General features: G+C 47.2%; 1 protein-coding gene across 1 annotated transcript; it reads right to left on the bottom strand.

Moving 5' to 3' along the window:
• Window positions 1–4,767: 4,767 nt before the first annotated feature.
• Window positions 4,768–8,914, bottom strand: LOC123089496 (mechanosensitive ion channel protein 6-like). Its single transcript, XM_044511166.1, has 5 exons — window positions 7,013–8,914; window positions 6,015–6,138; window positions 5,631–5,924; window positions 5,334–5,536; window positions 4,768–5,207 (listed from the first exon to the last, which is right to left on the bottom strand). The coding sequence occupies exons 1-5, from the start codon at window positions 8,854–8,856 to the stop codon at window positions 4,925–4,927; spliced, it is 2,748 nt and encodes a 915-aa protein (XP_044367101.1). The 5' UTR covers window positions 8,857–8,914; the 3' UTR covers window positions 4,768–4,924.
• Between the last annotated feature and the right edge of the window lie 9,491 nt (window positions 8,915–18,405).

Consider the following 18,405-nt stretch of genomic DNA (forward strand, 5'->3'; position numbering starts at 1 on the left):
GAGGGAGAACATGCCATGTTCGATATGATACGCCATCCTCACGGGCCAGATGATGATCAGAATGAAGAAGATTATGACGGCTCCGAATTTCTAAACAACACCGGAGAGGGTGATATGATATTCGATCGCGACGACCGAATTGATGAAGTCATGAACTATGATTATGATGATGACAAAGAAAATGTTGATCTTGAAACAACAAAGACCGGCGAGGTATATATATTTATATAAGCAGGCATCTGGTGATCATCACATGTTTTAAATGACTTGAAGATATATTAACGAATCGATCTTTGTTCTTTCAGCCATCCGGATCGAGCAAATCTTCAGGCAAAAGGACGAAACGAGGGCCGAACAAAAAGTTGAAGGAGGGCGTAAAGTACAATATCGAGGCAATCAGACCTAATGGCGAACCATTAGCGCCTAAGAAGATTGCGGACAAGTTCGTTCGTCAGTGCGGAGTTGTTGTGAAGGACCAACTCCTGATCTCCCTTCAAGAATGGAGAGAGCCAGCAAAAGACAAAAGATAAAAAGACAAAAAGGACGCTGCTCCACGTCCAGATGTTACTTTTGTCGACAAAAGACAAAAAGATCTACTTTGGGATACTCTCATGTAACATTTCACCCTACCAGATCATTTCACAGAAGTAGATGTGCAGAAAGTCAAGGACGCTGCTCTTAGGAAGATGGCGGTTGCATTCAAGAACCACAAGAAACGTGAATGGGACAAGTACGTCAAGGGAGGAAGGAAAACTCTAGTATTCGAGGGAACACTAGAGAATCAACGTGCTCATTGGGACGACTTCGTGAAATTCAAGGATTCGGAATTAGCTAAGGAACGGTCGAGAATAAACAAGTAGAATGCCGAAAAAAAGGATAAGTTCCATAAGCTGGGGCCAGGTGGCTATGCGGTGGCAATGCCTAAGTGGGATAAGTCTGAGAAAGAGATGGAGGATGCAGGTGTCACTCCGGTTACTAAGAGCTGGCCCCCAGGTGCAGGACTTGGTTCTATGCGCATGGGGGGAGTTGGACCCGAAGACAGGCAATGTTTCGACGAGGGCAAGTCTGAAGGGAGCCGACGATGCGATACTTGTTGCAATAGAAGAGGCACAATCGGGGGTGTTCCAGCCCAACAGAGAGAACGACGAGCTTACGCATGCCCTGGGAAATCCTGAACACCCGGGAAGAACACGAGGCAAGGGCGCTATTCTGTGGTATGAGGGGTTTTTAGACTGGAACACCGACTACAGAACCCGTGCGAGAAAGAAGATTGCGGAGGAGAAGAAGAGGAAGATGGAGGAGGAGCAGAGGAAGCGGGACTATGAACGCCTTCAAGGCCTAGAAGCAAGTCAAGCGGAATTGGCAGTCAAATTCCAGCGGCAGCAGGAGCAGATCGACTCACTTACCCAGCAAAGGGGGTCTCAGCAGCTGCAGCAGCTAGCAAATGATCTAGCATTGGATAGCACCGCCCCATCCATGCCGAGAAGCAGCGTGGGTTCCGCCCCGGACGACGCAATGCTGGGTAGATACCCCGTGGATGACATCACGGAGAACACTAACTGCGAGCTACACGTCAAAATGAAGAACATATCCATGAAGGTGGCGGACGCCATTGCTTTTACAAATCCCCCCGAGGCAACCTTCCATTGCAACCCGATTCCAGCGGGCTATGCTCGTCTCTTGGTTGATGAGGTGGTGGACCCATATTCGGAGCTAGAGCTTGACATTCCTGGAGGTGACGACGAGCACTTTCTCGGAGAGGCCAACCATCGTATCATCCTATGGAAAAAGGATTGCATCATCTTTCGAAGGCCACCGACACCGCGTCAGCCGACTCCTCGTCGAAGTCCGCCACCGAGTCAGCAGACTCCCGCTCTGGCAAGTCCACCAAGTCCGGCAAAGTGTCAGGCCACTCCTCTTCCAAGTCTGGCAAAGTGTCAGGCCACTCCTCCTCCTCCAAGTCTGCCACAGCGTCAGACGTCCACTCCTCCTCCAAGTCCGGCACAACCTCAGGCCACTCCTCCTCCAAGTCTGGCACAGCTTCAGGCCACTCCTCCTCGTCCAACTCAGCCCCGTCAGCCGTCTCCGCCGCCTCAGCAATCGCAGAAGAGACACCCCGCAGCTATGGTGCGTACCGGTACGAGTCGAGGTAGTACAGGAAGTAAAAGCGAAGGCAAGCGATATAAATATGGTCCAAGCCTCAAGCCTCTTTCGCAGAGGCCTTATGACAAGTCCGAGGAGGAAAACACAGCCATATCGAAGGCCAGGGTGGAAGCCCATTTTGCACCGAAACCGCTACCGCCGCCAAGGGAGAAAGTGCCTGAGGAAACGATTGACCACTTCATTCGTATGGCTCAACCACCAACTCCCAAGCCTGTTGACAAAGACTATGAGCGCCATATCAGGAAGTTAAATCGAGCACGTCTACGTAAGGAGGCGAGCTCGGGATCGAGCAAACAACAAGCAGCTGTCAAAAAATGCGGGAAAACCATTCCCTAGCTGGGAGAACAGGCGGGGCAATCGATCCCCTCGCTTGTTGTGCCAACAACACGTGATAGTACGCGCGCCCAATATTATTGTGGGCAAACAATTTACGTTCCCGAGGTGGGCAATGTGGTAATAACCAAGGACCATATAATGCAGGCTGAAGTTCTCAACATCACTGTTGGACAACTCCTCGAGATCGAGCCCATGCCTGTGCTTACAGAGGATGAAATAAAACAGAAATATGTCCGGTGCCAACCTTTGGTCGAGCCAGACAAGGTCAAGAACCTCCCAACGAGAATGTATGAATTGCATCAATGGTACATGAACATTACCAAGATTTCCGGTCGATTGTCCCTCATGGTGAATGTCAAGGAGGAGCATTACTTCCATGAGAAAGCTCTGTCCGTTGAGTATTCTGAACTATTTCAGTTATACAATCAAGACGCACTCGACAAATCTATTGTCAGTTGCTATTGTCTGTAAGTGATTTATTTCTGTAATTTAAGTCTCAAGCTAGCTGTAGTGATCCTTTTGATCAACCATTACCTGGAATTATCCTCACTATATTCTTTTCTGTGGTATTATGCAGGATGAAGATGTATGAAATGAGAAAATGTGGACGCTTTGGCATTGGGTTCATTGACCCAAACACCGTTAATAAATACACATGGCTAATAAATCCACATCATCAAAAGGCCGTAGAGGACAACATGCTAGAGTTCTTGAAGCGCCTCAAATACAATGAAGATATACTACTTCCTTACAACTTCCAGTGAGTCACACTGTCTTGTACTACAAATTCTCTGTTTTTGCCTACTAGCTAGCTACATATTTTTGCTTACATATGCCCGCTTAATTAAGACATGCAAACGTGTGTGCATGCAGATTTTTCACTCGATCTTGTGTATCATTAAAGTTGACGCCGGAACAGTTGAAATACTGGACTCACTACTCAATGAAAATACTGACTATAACATCTTGTTTGGGATAGTCAACAGGTAATTTCAATCATTATTAACTATATGTCTCGGCCTATTTAGTTCGTCATTTCATGATATGAACTATTTAATAACCCCTTTATTCATTTTCTTTGTTGGCGGACAGGGCTTGGGCAAGGTTCATCAGCGTCACGGAAGGCGAATGGAAAAAAAGCTTAAATGGTTTCGACCCAAGGTAAGTAATTAAGTAGTACTAGCTAGCTAGCTAGCTGCCATCTCTTTAATTATCATGCTTGATTAATTATTATTTGATCAAATTCCATTCTCGTAAAGGCCCTGAAGCAGGGCAGGGGACTGATCTGTGTGCATTCTGCGTTTGCGAGAACATTCGCATGATGGCGTCCAAAAGGAGCAGATCTCAAAGACAGGAATGGGTACGCTTGTCAGAACACTATTCACAATTTTTACACCATTATCGATATCTAGTCACACAACTAATACACATGCATATTGATCTCCTTCTTAACAGTTCAGAGAGGTGCGGGAGAAGCTCCTAGAAACGGAGCACGTAGAAGCACTTCAAGAGGAAATAGCGGGATTTTTGCTCGACCAGGTCATAAATCCGAAGGGAGAATACTATTACCCGCTACCACCCCCATGAAAAACCACTTCCAATTGTCATCGTGCTCTGAAGGCACCAATTAGGCTAATGCCACTGGCTCCGAAGGCAACATGCATATGTAGGAGAAATTGTATATAGCTATACATGTGTGTATGTGTAAATTAATTAATATGGTGGTTTATGAGACATTGATGATATATATATGCATGATTGGTTCTACTAGAAATTCTATATATATATATATATATATATATATATATATATATATATATATATATAACGTGTACAATGTGTAGTATCATAAAATACCAGCAAATGAAAAAGAATTAAAATGGAAACACAAAATTAAATGAAAAAGCAATCATAAAACTAAAAAAACCCCAAACCATATAGTACCGGTTGGTCTTACCAACCGGTACTAAAGGGCTCCAGGCCCCCGGAGCTGGCTCGTGCCACGTGGTTTCCTTTTAGCACCGGTTCGTGCTGAACCGGTACTAAAGGGGGGGGGGGGCTTTAGTGCCCACACTTTAGTGCCGGTTATGGAACCGGCACTAAAGGGCCTTACGAACCGGTGCTATTGCCCGGTTCTGCACTAGTGAACACACCACATCAATGGAATAACACATAATTGTAGCATTGCTCTGTCCATGCAATATAGTTGACTACTTTCAACATTTTGAATGGCACTATCTATATGCCTATCTTTGAGGTTATTAAAGCTTTCGATACCACACAACACACTATTACAGTGATCGCCGCAACTGTACGCACACTGACAGCTCTATTAGCTAACGGCTATAGTTGCTACCAGTTCTCACCACCACATAGGGACGGTAACTGTTGTATCTGCGGTCTCATAATGGGATGCCCCTCCACTTCATGAATAATTCCATGTCGTCGGCATCCTTGTGGATTGCAGAGGGGGCGCATTTCGCACGTTCACGTCAAGTGGCAACATTCGGTACTCGATGTCGAGGTCCTTCAAGACTCTGACCATCTCTTTGAGCACGAGTTCCCTCCTCACGAACCTCATCCCCATGTCCTGGAAGTTGAGTGTGTGCCGGAGCCATATGGACACTTTTAGCTTGTTGGTGTCATCTACATCCCGGAGGACAACCATCGCACCTGGGTACCAATGTTCCTTCTTACTGTCAATGTAACTGGATGGAAGTAAAGAAAACTACGATTAGTCCAATCCGATGTGGAAAAAGATCAAAAGCAAATGACACTAAGTTTATGCGAATTTGTGAACGTGAAACTGAGATGACAAAAGAACTGGTACGCACTGTAGTATTTTTTCCTTCATGAGTGCCAGTTTTTCCAGCGGGGTGGCAACATGGACACAGAAGTCAATTCCTTCTCCCATATCAGGACTCCTATAGAAATTAAAAATCGGTTTGGTGGCCAACACACTGTTTGGGTAATAGATCTTCAAGTTATCGTAACGAAGAAAGACTGTTGTCATGATATTCATTTCCTCCACAACGACCTGAAATTCAAGTGCTTACAATGTCAATCGACAAATGCAAGGTAATATCCGATTACATAAATAATTAGCGCTAATCGAGAATATATTTCGTTACCTGGACCTCTTCAATTTCACAGCGGTCGCCGACGTCGAAAGGATGCATCACGAATAAGAAGATAATTGCCTCAAAAATCGTCTTCAAGGTATTCCCGAATACAGATACTGCCACAAGAAGCTGTGAACTGAGGAAGACAAAGAATTGTGTCGTCGCTACGCCAAGAATTAGAAGCCAGAGTGCAGACACTATGAGGCCAACAACAACATTGGCCATCTGGTTGAGCTTGTTAACTGCTGTTTTTGTATCGTTAAGTGTTAGGGCAAGAGCTTTGCGCTCTCTAAATGCATTCACCTACAGAATGAACCAGATGATATGACGTTAGAAATGACATCTTGATGGTTGATGCAACTTAGATAGCAAGGTCAATAATACGATCATTACCACCCAATTCTTCATAGACTTCTTGCCGACCCTACAGTGCTCCTGTGCTCCTTCGAAAAGATGCATAGCTTTGATGGCTTCCTCCTGCTTCATGAAGCGCATCAGGTCTGCCAAGTATATGTGCCTGCATTATAATTTATACATTTACGATCAAGAAACAGAATTAGTAAATTGCCACAATCCTTAGAACTAGGTTTTTTTTGGTTAAGTATCATTGTAATTAAAGTTCTATAATTTGTCATTTCACTTTTGTAGTTGACAGTTTGCCACTGAACACGGCATTGCACTATAAGAGCAAGTATAATAGATCCTATTTAGCTGGCTATAAAATGTTCCACATCACAAAAATCCTAGTTGAAGGAAGCTGGCGCTTCGTCGCTCGACGGGCGATAGCGCAGCCTACGAAGAATTAGAGCCGGTTGCACAGCGCATGGGCTAAAAGCGGGCGTTTTTTCCTACCTACCAATCATAGTGCAATTTATGTGCCTTTCTCTCCATGTAAATATTAAATACTATAGCTAGTGAGCGGCAATGCTACACGTACAAACGATTTACAGGCTTTTACAGGATGGTTAACCTTGATTGGTCAATAGGTGAGCGGGACGGCCCACCCCCCTGAAAATTAGGGGGAGATTTGTGATTGGTTGTTAGATAAAAGGAACGTGTAAAAGCGTGTAAGCTTTTGTATGTCTAGCATTTTTGCCCGTGCACATCCAGTTCATTGTATGAGCAACTTTTTGTGAAGGCTCTAGATGATGTGGCAACAGTATAGAGCTAGCGGCAGGCTTTTTTATTAACCTTGCTCTAAAGTTGTCTAACAATTATGTAGGAGTAGCATGCTTTTTATGAAATTAAAATAAAAAATTATACTGTACAGTCTGTACAATAGGTGTACTTTTTGAGCTCAAAATTCAGAGCCTAGACAATAGGAATATAAAACTATGCAAGTTGTAAATTACTACTATAAGATAGAATCTCCTTAGAGCAGAAATGCTTACTTGGATCCCGGCTTGGCTACGTTATGAAAGATCTTCTTGGCGGCGAGCTGCGCCTCGTGTTCACTGCGAATCTGTGTCCCTGACTCAGCCCCTTCCCCTGCCGTTGCCTCCTGGATCTGCTCGTCCATTGTGGCGAGCGTCTCAAAACGAACAATCTTCACCAGCCTCTTCATGTTCCACGCCGAGACGTTTCTCTGATTGAGCCTGTGGAGCTTGTCAATGGTGATCCCTTCATCAGCCTCACGTCGTTTCTTCTCCTTCGACAACGGATTGATTCCACCTCCCTTGGAGATCAAACCTGAGACACGGGTGCCCCTTTGCTCCGATAGGTTCTTGGTTGGCAAGGCGGGGTGTAGCTCTTTCGGGATGTCTGCGCCGGCGCGCTGGAGCTCACGCACCTCGGCGATCACGTAGTCTTCGTCGACCAGCTGTGGCCCGGACAGTGTGTCGATGACGTACTGGTTGAACAGCGCCTCCTGTATCCGATCAAAGTATGTGGAGACATGGAAGGACGAGGCGAGCACCTTGAGGAGAAGCGTCTTGACGAGGCGGACGAGCGTGGCGACGAGGAGGCAGAGCAGCACCTTGGTCACGTAGGGCAGCACCGCCGTGTTGGTGCCTTCGTCGAATAAGAAGTGCCAGGAGGCGAGCACCATGCCGAGCCAGAGCGCGTTCTGCACGGCGCCGCGCACGCCGTACACGAAGTAGAGCACGCGCTTCCGCAGCACGAAGTTGCGCTCCACGCCGAAGACCGCGATCCGGATGGCCCAGCCGGAGACGAGGCGGCCACAGATGAGCACGAACACGAGGAGCTCCCACTTCCAGAGGTGCAGCTCCCAGAGCTTTTTCCGTGACAAGGGCCTTATTGTGAGGCTGCACACTAGTGCCCCGATGATGAGCACCAAGCTGAGCCACTGCAGTATGGTGAGAGCACCCAGCTTCCCGCGGTTGAAGTCGTCGGGGACGTCGGCGTCTGTGAAGGGGTCGTCGTCGTCCTCCTCCTCCTCCTCCTCCTCCATGGAACCCGACTTGCGCCGCTGGCCGGATTTGCCGGTTATACGCCCAGGAAACTGGCCGGACTTGGGAGGGCGCAAGGCGGACGACTTCTTGCGCTCCTCGTCGACGGCCACGGATGACTGCGGCGGCGGGTCCGTGAGCCGGGAGCGCGTCTTAGCTCGCAGTAATGGTCTCGGTCCCGCTGGAGTGGGAGTGGAGGTGTTGCGTATTCCGTCGTCGCCGGCGGGGGGCTTACGGACGCCGCCGGTATCGGAATCGGAGCCGGATGAAGAGGACGAGGACATCTGGCGGTCCTTGAAGGAGACACGCGGCGCATCCCGATCTCGGGAGTTGGATGAGAACGGGTGTGACGACCTCCCGATGTCGTCCATTTCCATGTCGAAGTCGAGCAACTCGGCCTCGGCCGCTTTCTGCTTCCCGAGGAAGTTCCCGATGAGGCTCGTGGGCGGGTCCTCGACGACCTCCGCCTTCTTCTTCTTCGGCGAGAGCGAAGGGGACGATGCCTGCGGCTGCGGTGACGCCGGCCGATTCTTGAAGCTCAAGTCATCGACGCAGCGCGCGTGGCCACCCTCGTTCCTCCAGAAGTCGAAGCTCGCGTCGGCCCACCCCTGGGACGGCGAGCTGGCGGCGGTGGACAACTTCCTGCTGGCTGTCGGCTTCCCCGCCGCTCCGAGGACGTCCGCGCCGGGGCCGTTGCCGTTCCCATCGATGTTCAGAACCACCTCCGGCCGCTCACCAAGGTCGGACAACATGGGGTGCTCTTCCGACCGCGTCCGCGACAGCGGCTTGGCTGGCCTCAGAATGCTCTTCCGTTGCACCTGGTCCATCGCCGCCGACCAACGGAAGCACACACACGCGCGAGTTTTCGCGCCAAATTTCTGGGGTGATTCAAGAGTGGAGGAGTTGCGTTGCAAGGTTTAAGGCCCCAGGGGTGTGGTATTAAACGAGGCGATGGAGAACGACGTGGACCAGCACAAAGCTGACAGCACCGCACGCATGCTGAGCACCTGTACGTGGCATTCTATGGTTGGGATATGGACACGATCGAAGGGCAAAGCTAAGATTCGGTTTTGCTATTTGGAAATTGCATTTAGACTAAACTTAGGTTTAGGTTTGTGTATTGTATGTAGGCGAAGTATCCTGTGAAAATGGACAAGTTGTGTGCATTTTTTTCATCATTCGTTTTAGTTTTTCTTTTTCGTCTTTCTTCTTCTTTAGGTAGTACCAATGCCCTTAACTCATTCTTTTTTAACACATTACGGACGCAGATGCTCATACATATACACATACATTCATCTCTATGAACGCACGCGCGCACATCCTACCCCATGAGCACATTTGATAAAGTGAGCTGACACATCATCTTAAAATTAACGAAGTCACAACACGCATCTCCGTAGTTGACAAGAACATTTCCTCTACCTGAACGAACATAGTTGAAAAGGCTAAAACAAATACATGAAAATATGACCATCAGTGTCAAGTTTAGCATCATGGATCTGTTTATTACTTTTCTTTACGGCAAATAGATTTTATTTCTCATATGATGGTCATGTCGTTTACAAGTAAATGAGATTCAAAGTCACGAATTACTCATCCCAAGAAACCCAAGGATCTAGCACTAAAAGAATGCTTACTATAGGTCATCTGCTACCTGATTAGCTTCCCGCAAACAGTGTTTCAATGATATTTTGGCAAAGTCCATTGCTAACTCCGTGCATTCAGAGACCAATGCAATGTCGGGTCGTAGATAAGAGTCCATTTGTTGAATTGCCTCCACCGCAAACGAGCAATCAGATTCAATCTCCACATTGTTGCACCCCAAATTTGCCAACAAGTATATTCCATTTCTAATTACCATGAGCTCCGCTGAATCAACATCTCAGATATGCCGAAGAGACCAAGTCGCTGCTGCTAGAAAATTACCTCCTCCATCACGCACGACATCACCATAAGCTCCAGATAAAGTATCCACATAAAATAATGCATCTACATTAACCTTGACCGGTACATGAGACGGTTTTTGCCACATGAAATGATACTGATATGTTTATTAGTTAGTATTGTATTTGTTCATGTTTCTCGATCATAGATCTTTTTTTCTATGTTGGTAACATTATTACACGAATTCTACCTATTATAGAACAACGTTTTTTTATTTGATTTCTTTTTTCACTCTTGTCTTTTACTACCATATTGTACCTACAATAGTCATTAAGTAGAAAATGCAAGAGTGGACTCATCGGTTGGAGCGTGCCATTAGAGCATCTCCAACAACAGACCAAAAAGTTGGATACCTAAAAACAGTTTTAGGTAGCAAAATTTTGTCTGCTTTTACAACAGACTTAAACTAGATATTCATATTTTTCAGACCCACATGCGACATGATGATCCAACGGCGGGAAAGCCGGGAGGCAGATACGACGGCGGGGACGATGGAAAACGGTGGCGGGGAATTTCGAGGATGGTAGTGGAGCTCGGGGATGACGACGTGGTGCTCGGGAAAAACGGCGAGAGCTCGTCAACAACGGCGCGATGCTTGGGGACAGCGGCGGGGGCGGATCCGACGGTGTGGAGCGTGATGGGACAATCGAAATTGGGTGGGATCGGGTGGCTGCGAGAGCTTGGGGACAACGACGCTATGCTCGAGGACGGCGCTGGGGCAGCTCCGGGCGAGCGACGGAGGCGGATCCGACAGTGTGGAGCACATTGGGACGACCAGAATTGGGGTGATCGGGTGGCGGCTACGTGAGCTCGACAATGGTCATGAGGGTCGAGGCGGCGGCCCCCCGGCAACAGGATGGCAGCGGCCAACGGTCGGAACAATCTGACACAAAGCCGGGTGAGGCAACGTGATGGCCTTGAAAGTTCACGGAGCAACGGTTAGGCTTGGCGCCACCGTTTCGGGGGGGGGGGGGGGGGGGGGTTGGTCTCCGGCTAGTGGAGACCCATATAACCCAATTCTATAGAAAATTTTAAGCTGTAGTCTAAAAGAATGATTATCACATATGGTCTGTTGTTAGAGCCATTTTTGCCCAAGACCCCCAAAAATTATGTTTTCACCAATTGACAGCTTTTTTTGGCCAGAGCACCTTTCCCATGGATCTTTTCGACAAAGTCTAGGTTTTTTTTACTCAAAATCCATGTTCGAAAATTCATCTAATTAATCAGTTAACTTGCTGATTAATCCCTACTCATAGGGTCACCTGATAAACCGATAAGTCATCCGGTTAATTGATTAAACGGCCGATTAACTTGCCGATGAGCCTATTAATCCCTACTCGTGAGCCAACCGAGCAGCTATCAGTTATCGATTTTCTCAACAATGCTCAAAATAAAGCATCAAGAAGATACATAACACAATGAGCACACACACTAGTAGAAAAACACCTAATAGTCTCGGTTCGTAAGGGCCTTTAGTCCTGGTTCATGAACCGGGACTAATGGGCCGTTACTAATACCTCCACCCATTAGTTCCGGTTCAATCCAGAACTGGGACCAATGTGCCTCCACGTGGCACTGTGCGCCGAGCCCAGTGAGGGGGCCTTTGGTCCCGGTTGGTGGCTCCAACCGGGACCAAAAGGCATCCACGCGTCAGCATTCCATTGGCTGGGTTTTTTGTTTTTTTTGAAAGGAGGGGAGGTTGGGGGTTTTGGGGGGTTAATTTAGGTGTTTCATTTATTGTGTTAGCTAGCTAATTAATAGGGAGAAGTGTCCTCTCTTATGTCCGTGCTTGGTCGATGCTACGTACTATATATACATAAGTGATCGAGAGAACCATTCAGTACAGAAGTTCGTCATGCATACCGAGAGAAGTGATCGATCGACCTCTCCTTCTCCGATAGATTGGTCGAACAACAAGTTTTCGTATCATGTATCCGACGCTACTGGCTACATACATGTACAATATGTATAAGATCTCTTAATTACAAACCCCTAGCATTTGAAATCAATTTCCACATGGTATTCTCCGGCTTTATTGATGACGTGGTCAAGAAAGAATCTCGCCAATTCCTCTTGAATTGCTTTCATGCGATCTGGTTCTAGGAGTTCATTCCGCATCTGCCACGTCTAATTTGAAGAAGGGGGTTAATTAATACATATATATGAATGAAACTCAACAGAAATGATGGTGTAATAAAATGAAATTGTGAATATTATTGCTTATGCACTTCATATTGTCTTTGAGAGTAGCCCCACTTGTTTTTCAAAGTCGCGGTGTGGATGAACTCGCACACGTAGTATCCACAAAAATGACTCCCTTCCTCCTGCCACAAGCACTTTACGAGAAATAGAGGTCAATCAAACTGATAATGAAGCATTATAAATGGCATTGATGAAAGTATAGCTATAGGATCAACGGGAGATGCGCGCAACTAGCTAGCCAGTAGTACTTACTTTTAGTCATTTATATGTCAGCTCCTTCGGCAGTCCCGGAGCTTCTGCGGTGAACTGTTTCCAAACCCTGCAATACAAAGAAAATTATTATTATTACTTGAGATATCAGGAAATGAACAAAAAGTTGCCGATATGGTACAATAATGATCGATTGAACTTACTTGCTGAGCATTTCAGTGATGTCCGCATAGGATTTGGGATCTTTCAGTCTCGAGTCTAAGACGGTTACTAGTCCACGCTCAAGCTTAATCTCCAGAAGAATATAGTGGTACCCACGCACGCATGCATAACTCATCAATTACATTACTATAAGCTCGCTTGAGTAATAAGGAAACCGAATATGCACACGACAGTAACACTCACAGGCCGTTGTAAGGAAAGAGTATGGTATCTTTGTTTTGATTTTTGATCAACGATTGTAGCAAGTTGTCCTCGGCCTCTTTGACGTTCTTTTCAACCAGAAATACATCTATGATATTTGTGTTAATGAACCCAATATCATAAATTTCTTGTTTTTTGCACTCGACAATCTTCAATCTGCATAATATATATTGAGGATAATTAATTATAAATACATGCAATGAAAGAGCCGAGCTATATATAGAGACTTAATAACAAAAATAGTACTTACATGCAGTAGCAAAAGACCATTAATTTATCGAGGGCCTTTTGATTGAAGAACTCGAAGAACTTCTCAAATGGAACAGTCAACAGATCATTTGCAACGAGATCGTGCTCCTCTTTAATATGCAGATACAAAGCATTCTTACCCTCAGACTCTCTGCAGGTTTCCATGTACCAATTATGGAATCTTCGCATCATTGTTGTCAGAGATTTTTCATCTTTGCCGAGAGGCTTCCCGTAGTCGTATCTGTATCCGTCCACCTCCAAGAAATCAGGAAGTGCATCGTCAGGCAGATAATCGTTAAGATTGCCATAACCGGCCACCGTCCCCGGAGCATTAGACACATTGAGCGGGGGGCACGATTGCTGTGCTTGTTCGCCGAGCTGGGCAATTTTTCCCCTTTGATCGTTCTTTTGACGTTTTAGCACTGACAGTAGTTCCCGACCGCTGGGCTTGGAGATATGTTTGTTCAGTAATGCGCTCATAGTTGGTTCTCGGCGGAGACTTTGGTGGTTTCCTCAGGGCGCCGAGAGTGCGCTTTGCTTTCACCGGATCTACCTTCTCCTCCGGAGGTGGATGTCTCTTTGCTTTCACCCCTTCAAAGAACTCCTTCACGTGGGTCCGCACAATCGTATCGTTTTCCTCCTCGGACCTCTCGTACGGTAACTTCTCTAGAGGCTTGAGAGATGATGGACCGTATTTGTATTGCCTCCCGCCTCTGGTTGTGCTGCTAGACGCCGGAGCAGACGGAGCGGCTGCGGCGTCTGTCTTCTTTCGTGCTTGCTTACGAGGCGGAGGAGAAGGAGTACGACGCGCCGGAGCAGCCGGGGCGGCGACGGGTCTCTTCCGCCCTTGCTGGCGAGGCGGAGAAGGAGGATGCTGCTAGCTGCTCGGGAGCGCCGGCGTAGGCGAAGAAGGAGGCGGAGTGCCGTCATGCGCCGGAGAAGGAGGCGGAGTGCCGCCACGCGTGCCCTGATCGTCACTCGCCGGAGGAGCGGCGGTGGAGGAGGCGGAGTGCCCTGACTCGCTGGAGCAGGAGGAGGAGGCGGAGGCGTCCAGTTCAAAAGGTTGATGAGCTCCTTCTTCCATAGGCATGGAGTCTTCAGAGCAGAACCCAACCTAGTCTCCCCTTCACCGGTAGGGTGGTCAAGCACGAGGTCCTCAAATCCCTTCGTTATTTCATCCACCATCACCTTAGCATATCCTTTTGGAATCGGCTGGCAGTGATAAGTTGTGCCGGGTCCACTAGGATAAACTTGGCCAACAGCCGCCTTGACCTTGAAAGTCATCCATCGCGCCATCATGTGGAAATTTTGAGACTCCGTGATACCATCCACGGGATAGCTGGCAGGAGCCGTCAAGACATGCTCCGGCTAAAGCAGCTCGGTGGAAGCCACGCTGCTTCTCGACTGAGATGGCGGGGTAGCTTCGGGGAAAGCTTCGGCAGGTCGTTTGCTGCGATCTGCTGCTTCTCGTTCCTCTTCTCGATCCTCTAGCCCCATTACCCTTTCGTGCAGCGCCTGCAGTTGGTCCTGCTCCAGTTTCTTTCTCCTCTCGTGGGTTTTGTAACCCCCTGCGTCCGGAAAACCAACCTTCCACGGAATGGAGCCTGGCGTGCCTCGTGTCCGTCCAGGATGCTCAGGATTCCCAAGGGCCATTGTGAGCTCGTCCTTCTCCCTGTTTGGAAGGAACGTCCCTCGGTGCGCTGCATCGATATAGTGTCGAAGGTTCTTGACTGGTAATTCCAGTTGCTCGTCCGTCCACTAGCAAAACCCTGTTACAGGGTCCAAGGTTCCACTAGACCCGAAGAACCAAGTCCGGCAACGGTCTGACCATCTCATTGTCTCTGGTTCGATCCCTTTTTCAAGCAGATCATTCTCAGCCTTGGACCACTTAGGTCGGGCTTGCAGGTAGCCACCTGACCTCGTGCGATGGTGAAGCGTCTTCTTCGCAGCATTTTTCTTGTTTGTCTCCGACATCTTCTTACTCTTTTCCGATGTCTTGTGGGCCACAAATGCGGGCCAGTGATCTTTGATCTTCTCATATTTGTCGATGAATTCTGGTGTCTTTTTATCTTTGACAAACTGGTTCAGCTCTTTCCTCCACCTCCTCATTAGGGTTGCCATCTTCTTAAGAGCACAAGACTTGATTAATTCCTTTCCAAATTTATCTCGTATCCTTTCCAAATCGTAACAGTCGAAGATGGTCCCCTGGATAACAAGTACAACTCATCACAAACAGTGTTGTCACCTCTGATACATGCTTCCAACCAACTGCTGAAAGTCCTGATGTGTTCACATGTAATCCAGTCGTCGCACTGCTCCGGGTGTTTGGAGCGCAGACTGTTCTTGTGTTCATCAACATACGGGGCCACCAAGGTAGAGTTCTGTAGAACTGTGTAGTGTGCTTGAGACCAAGAATATCCGTCCCTGCATATTATTGAGTCCCTTCCAAGCGTTCCTTTTCCAGTCAGTCTCCCCTCATACCGCGACTTATGGAGACCTATCTTCTTAAGGCCAGGAATGAAGTCAACACAAAACCCGATGACATCCTCTGTTTGATGGCCCATGGAGATGCTTCCTTCTGGCCTAGCACGGTTACAGACATATTTCTTTAGGACTCCCATGAACCTCTCAAAGGGGTACATATTGTGTAGAAATACGGGGCCCAGAATGACAATCTCGTCAACTAGATGAACTAGGACGTGTGTCATGATATTGAAGAAGGATGATGGGAACACCAGCTCGAAACTGACAAGACATTGCACCACATCACTCCTTAGCCTTGGTATGATTTCTGGATTGATCACCTTCTGAGAGATTGCATTGAGAAATGCACATAGCTTCACAATGGCTAATCAGACGTTTTCCGGTAGAAGCCCCCTCAATGCAACCGGAATCAGTTGCGTCATAATCACGTGGCAGTCATGAGACTTTAGGTTCTGAAACTTTTTCTCTGCCATATTTATTATTCCTTTTATATTCGACGAGAAGCCAGTCGGGACCTTCATACTAAGCAGGCATTCAAAGAAGATTTCCTTCTCTTCTTTGGTAAGAGCATAGCTGGTAGGACCTTCATACTGCTTTGGAGGCATGCCGTCTTTTTCGTGCAAACGTTGCAGGTCCTCCCGTGCCTCAGCTGTATCTTTTGTCTTCCCATACACGCCCAAGAAGCCTAGCAGGTTCACGCAAAGGTTCTTCGTCACGTGCATCACGTTGATCGAAGAGCGGACCTCTAGGTCTTTCCAGTAGGGTAGGTCCCAAAATATAGATTTCTTCTTCCACATGGGTGCGTGTCCCCCAGCGTCACTCAGAACAGCTAGTCCGCCGGGACCCTTTCCAAAGATTATGTGTAAATCATTGACCATAGCAAGTACGTGATCACCGGTACGCATGGTGGGCTTCTTCCGGTGATCTGCCTCGCCTTTGAAATGCTTGCCTTTCTTTCGACATTGATGGTTGGTCGAAAGAAATCGACGATGGCCCAGGTACACATTCTTCCTGCAGCTTGCCAGATATATACTATCGGTGTCAAGTAAACAGTGCGTGCATGCGTGGTATCCCTTGTTTGTCTGTCCTGAAAGGTTACTGAGAGCGGGCCAATTGTTGATGGTCACGAACAGCAACGCCTTTAGGTTAAATTCCTCCTGTTTGTGCTCATCCCACGTACGTACACCGTTTCCATTCCACAGCTGTAAAAGTTCTTCAACTAATGGCCTTAGGTACACATCAATGTCATTGCCGGGTTGCTTAGGGCCTTGGATGAGAACTGGCATCATAATGAACTTCTGCTTCATGCACATCCAAGGAGGAAGGTTATACATACATAGAGTCATGGGCCAGGTGCTGTGATTGCTGCTCTGCTCCCCAAAAGGATTAATGCCATCCGCACTTAAAGCAAACCATACGTTCCTTGGCTCACTTGCAAACTCATCCCAGTACTTTCTCTCGATTTTTCAACACTGCGACTCGTCAGCGGGTGCTCTCAACTTCACGTCTTTCTTACGGTCCTCACTATGCCATCGCATCAACTTGGCATGCTCTCCGTTTCTGAACAGACGTTTCAACCGTGGTATTATAGGAGCATACCACATCACCTTCGCAGGAACCCTCTTCCTGGGGGGCTCGCCGTCAACATCACCAGGGTCATCTCGTCTGATCTTATACCGTAATGCACTGCATACCGGGCATGCGTTCAGATCCTTGTACGCACCGCGGAAGAGGATGCAGTCATTAGGGCATGCATGTATCTTCTGCACCTCCAATCCTAGAGGGCATACGACCTTCTTTGCTGCGTATGTACTGTCGGGCAATTCGTTATCCTTTGGAAGCTTCTTCTTCAATATTTTCAGTAGCTTCTCAAATCCTTTGTCAGGCACATCATTCTCTGCCTTCCACTGCAGCAATTCTAGTACGGTACCGAGCTTTGTGTTGCCATCTTCGCAATTGGGGTACAACCCTTTTTTGTGGTCCTCTAACATGCGATCGAACTTTAGCTTCTCCTTTTGACTTTCGCATTGCGTCCTTGCATCGACAATGACCCGACGGAGATCATCATCATCGGGCACATCGTCTGGTTCCTCTTGATCTTCAGCTGCTTCGTCCGTTATAGCATCATCGTGCACATCGTTTGGTTCCTCTTGATCTTCAGTAGCATCACCGTATTCAGGGGGCACATAGTTGTCATCGTACTCTTCTTCTTCGCCATCTTCCATCATAACCCCTATTTTTCCGTGCCTCGTCCAAACATTATAGTGTGACATGAAACCCTTGTAAAGCAGGTGGGTGTGGAGGATTTTCCGGTCAGAGTAAGACTTCGTATTCCCACATATAGGGCATGGACAACACATAAAACCATTTCGCTTGTTTGCCTCAGCCACTTCGAGAAAATCATGCACGCCCTTAATGTACTCGGAGGTGTGTCTTGAACCGTACATCCATTGCCGGTTCATCTGCGTGCATTATATATAATTAAGTGTGTCAAAAATCATTACAGAACATCATGAATAGATAATTAAGTGACCAAATTAATAGAAGTTCATCATCACATTAAAACCAAAGTATATACATAGTTCTCATCTAACAACATAAAGCTCTGCAGAGCATCTAAATTAATTAAACCATACACTGAAACTATGTAAAACATTTCAATGCGAAAACAAATACGATCATAATCGCAACCAATGTAACAACTGATCCAACGGCATAATGCTACCAAGCCTCGGTATGAATGGCATATTTTCTAATCTTTCTAATCTTCAAGCGCATTGCATCCATCTTGATCTTGTGATCATCGACGACATCTGCAACATGCAACTCCAATATCATTTTCTCCTCCTCAATTTTTCTAATTT

This window comes from Triticum aestivum, chromosome 4B, assembly GCF_018294505.1.
Source record: "Triticum aestivum cultivar Chinese Spring chromosome 4B, IWGSC CS RefSeq v2.1, whole genome shotgun sequence".
In the NCBI taxonomy this organism is placed as follows: Eukaryota; Viridiplantae; Streptophyta; class Magnoliopsida; order Poales; family Poaceae; genus Triticum; species Triticum aestivum.

Excerpts from the sequence above, each read along its gene's own strand:
- LOC123089496 (XM_044511166.1), bottom strand. The coding sequence starts at position 8,856 with ATGGACCAGGTGCAACGGAAGAGCATTCTGAGGCCAGCCAAGCCGCTG. Across the intron at positions 5,925-6,014 it reads AGTCTATGAAGAATTGGGTG|GTGAATGCATTTAGAGAGCG; the intron begins GTAATGATCGTA and ends TTCATTCTGTAG. Across the intron at positions 5,537-5,630 it reads GTGAAATTGAAGAGGTCCAG|GTCGTTGTGGAGGAAATGAA; the intron begins GTAACGAAATAT and ends CTTGAATTTCAG.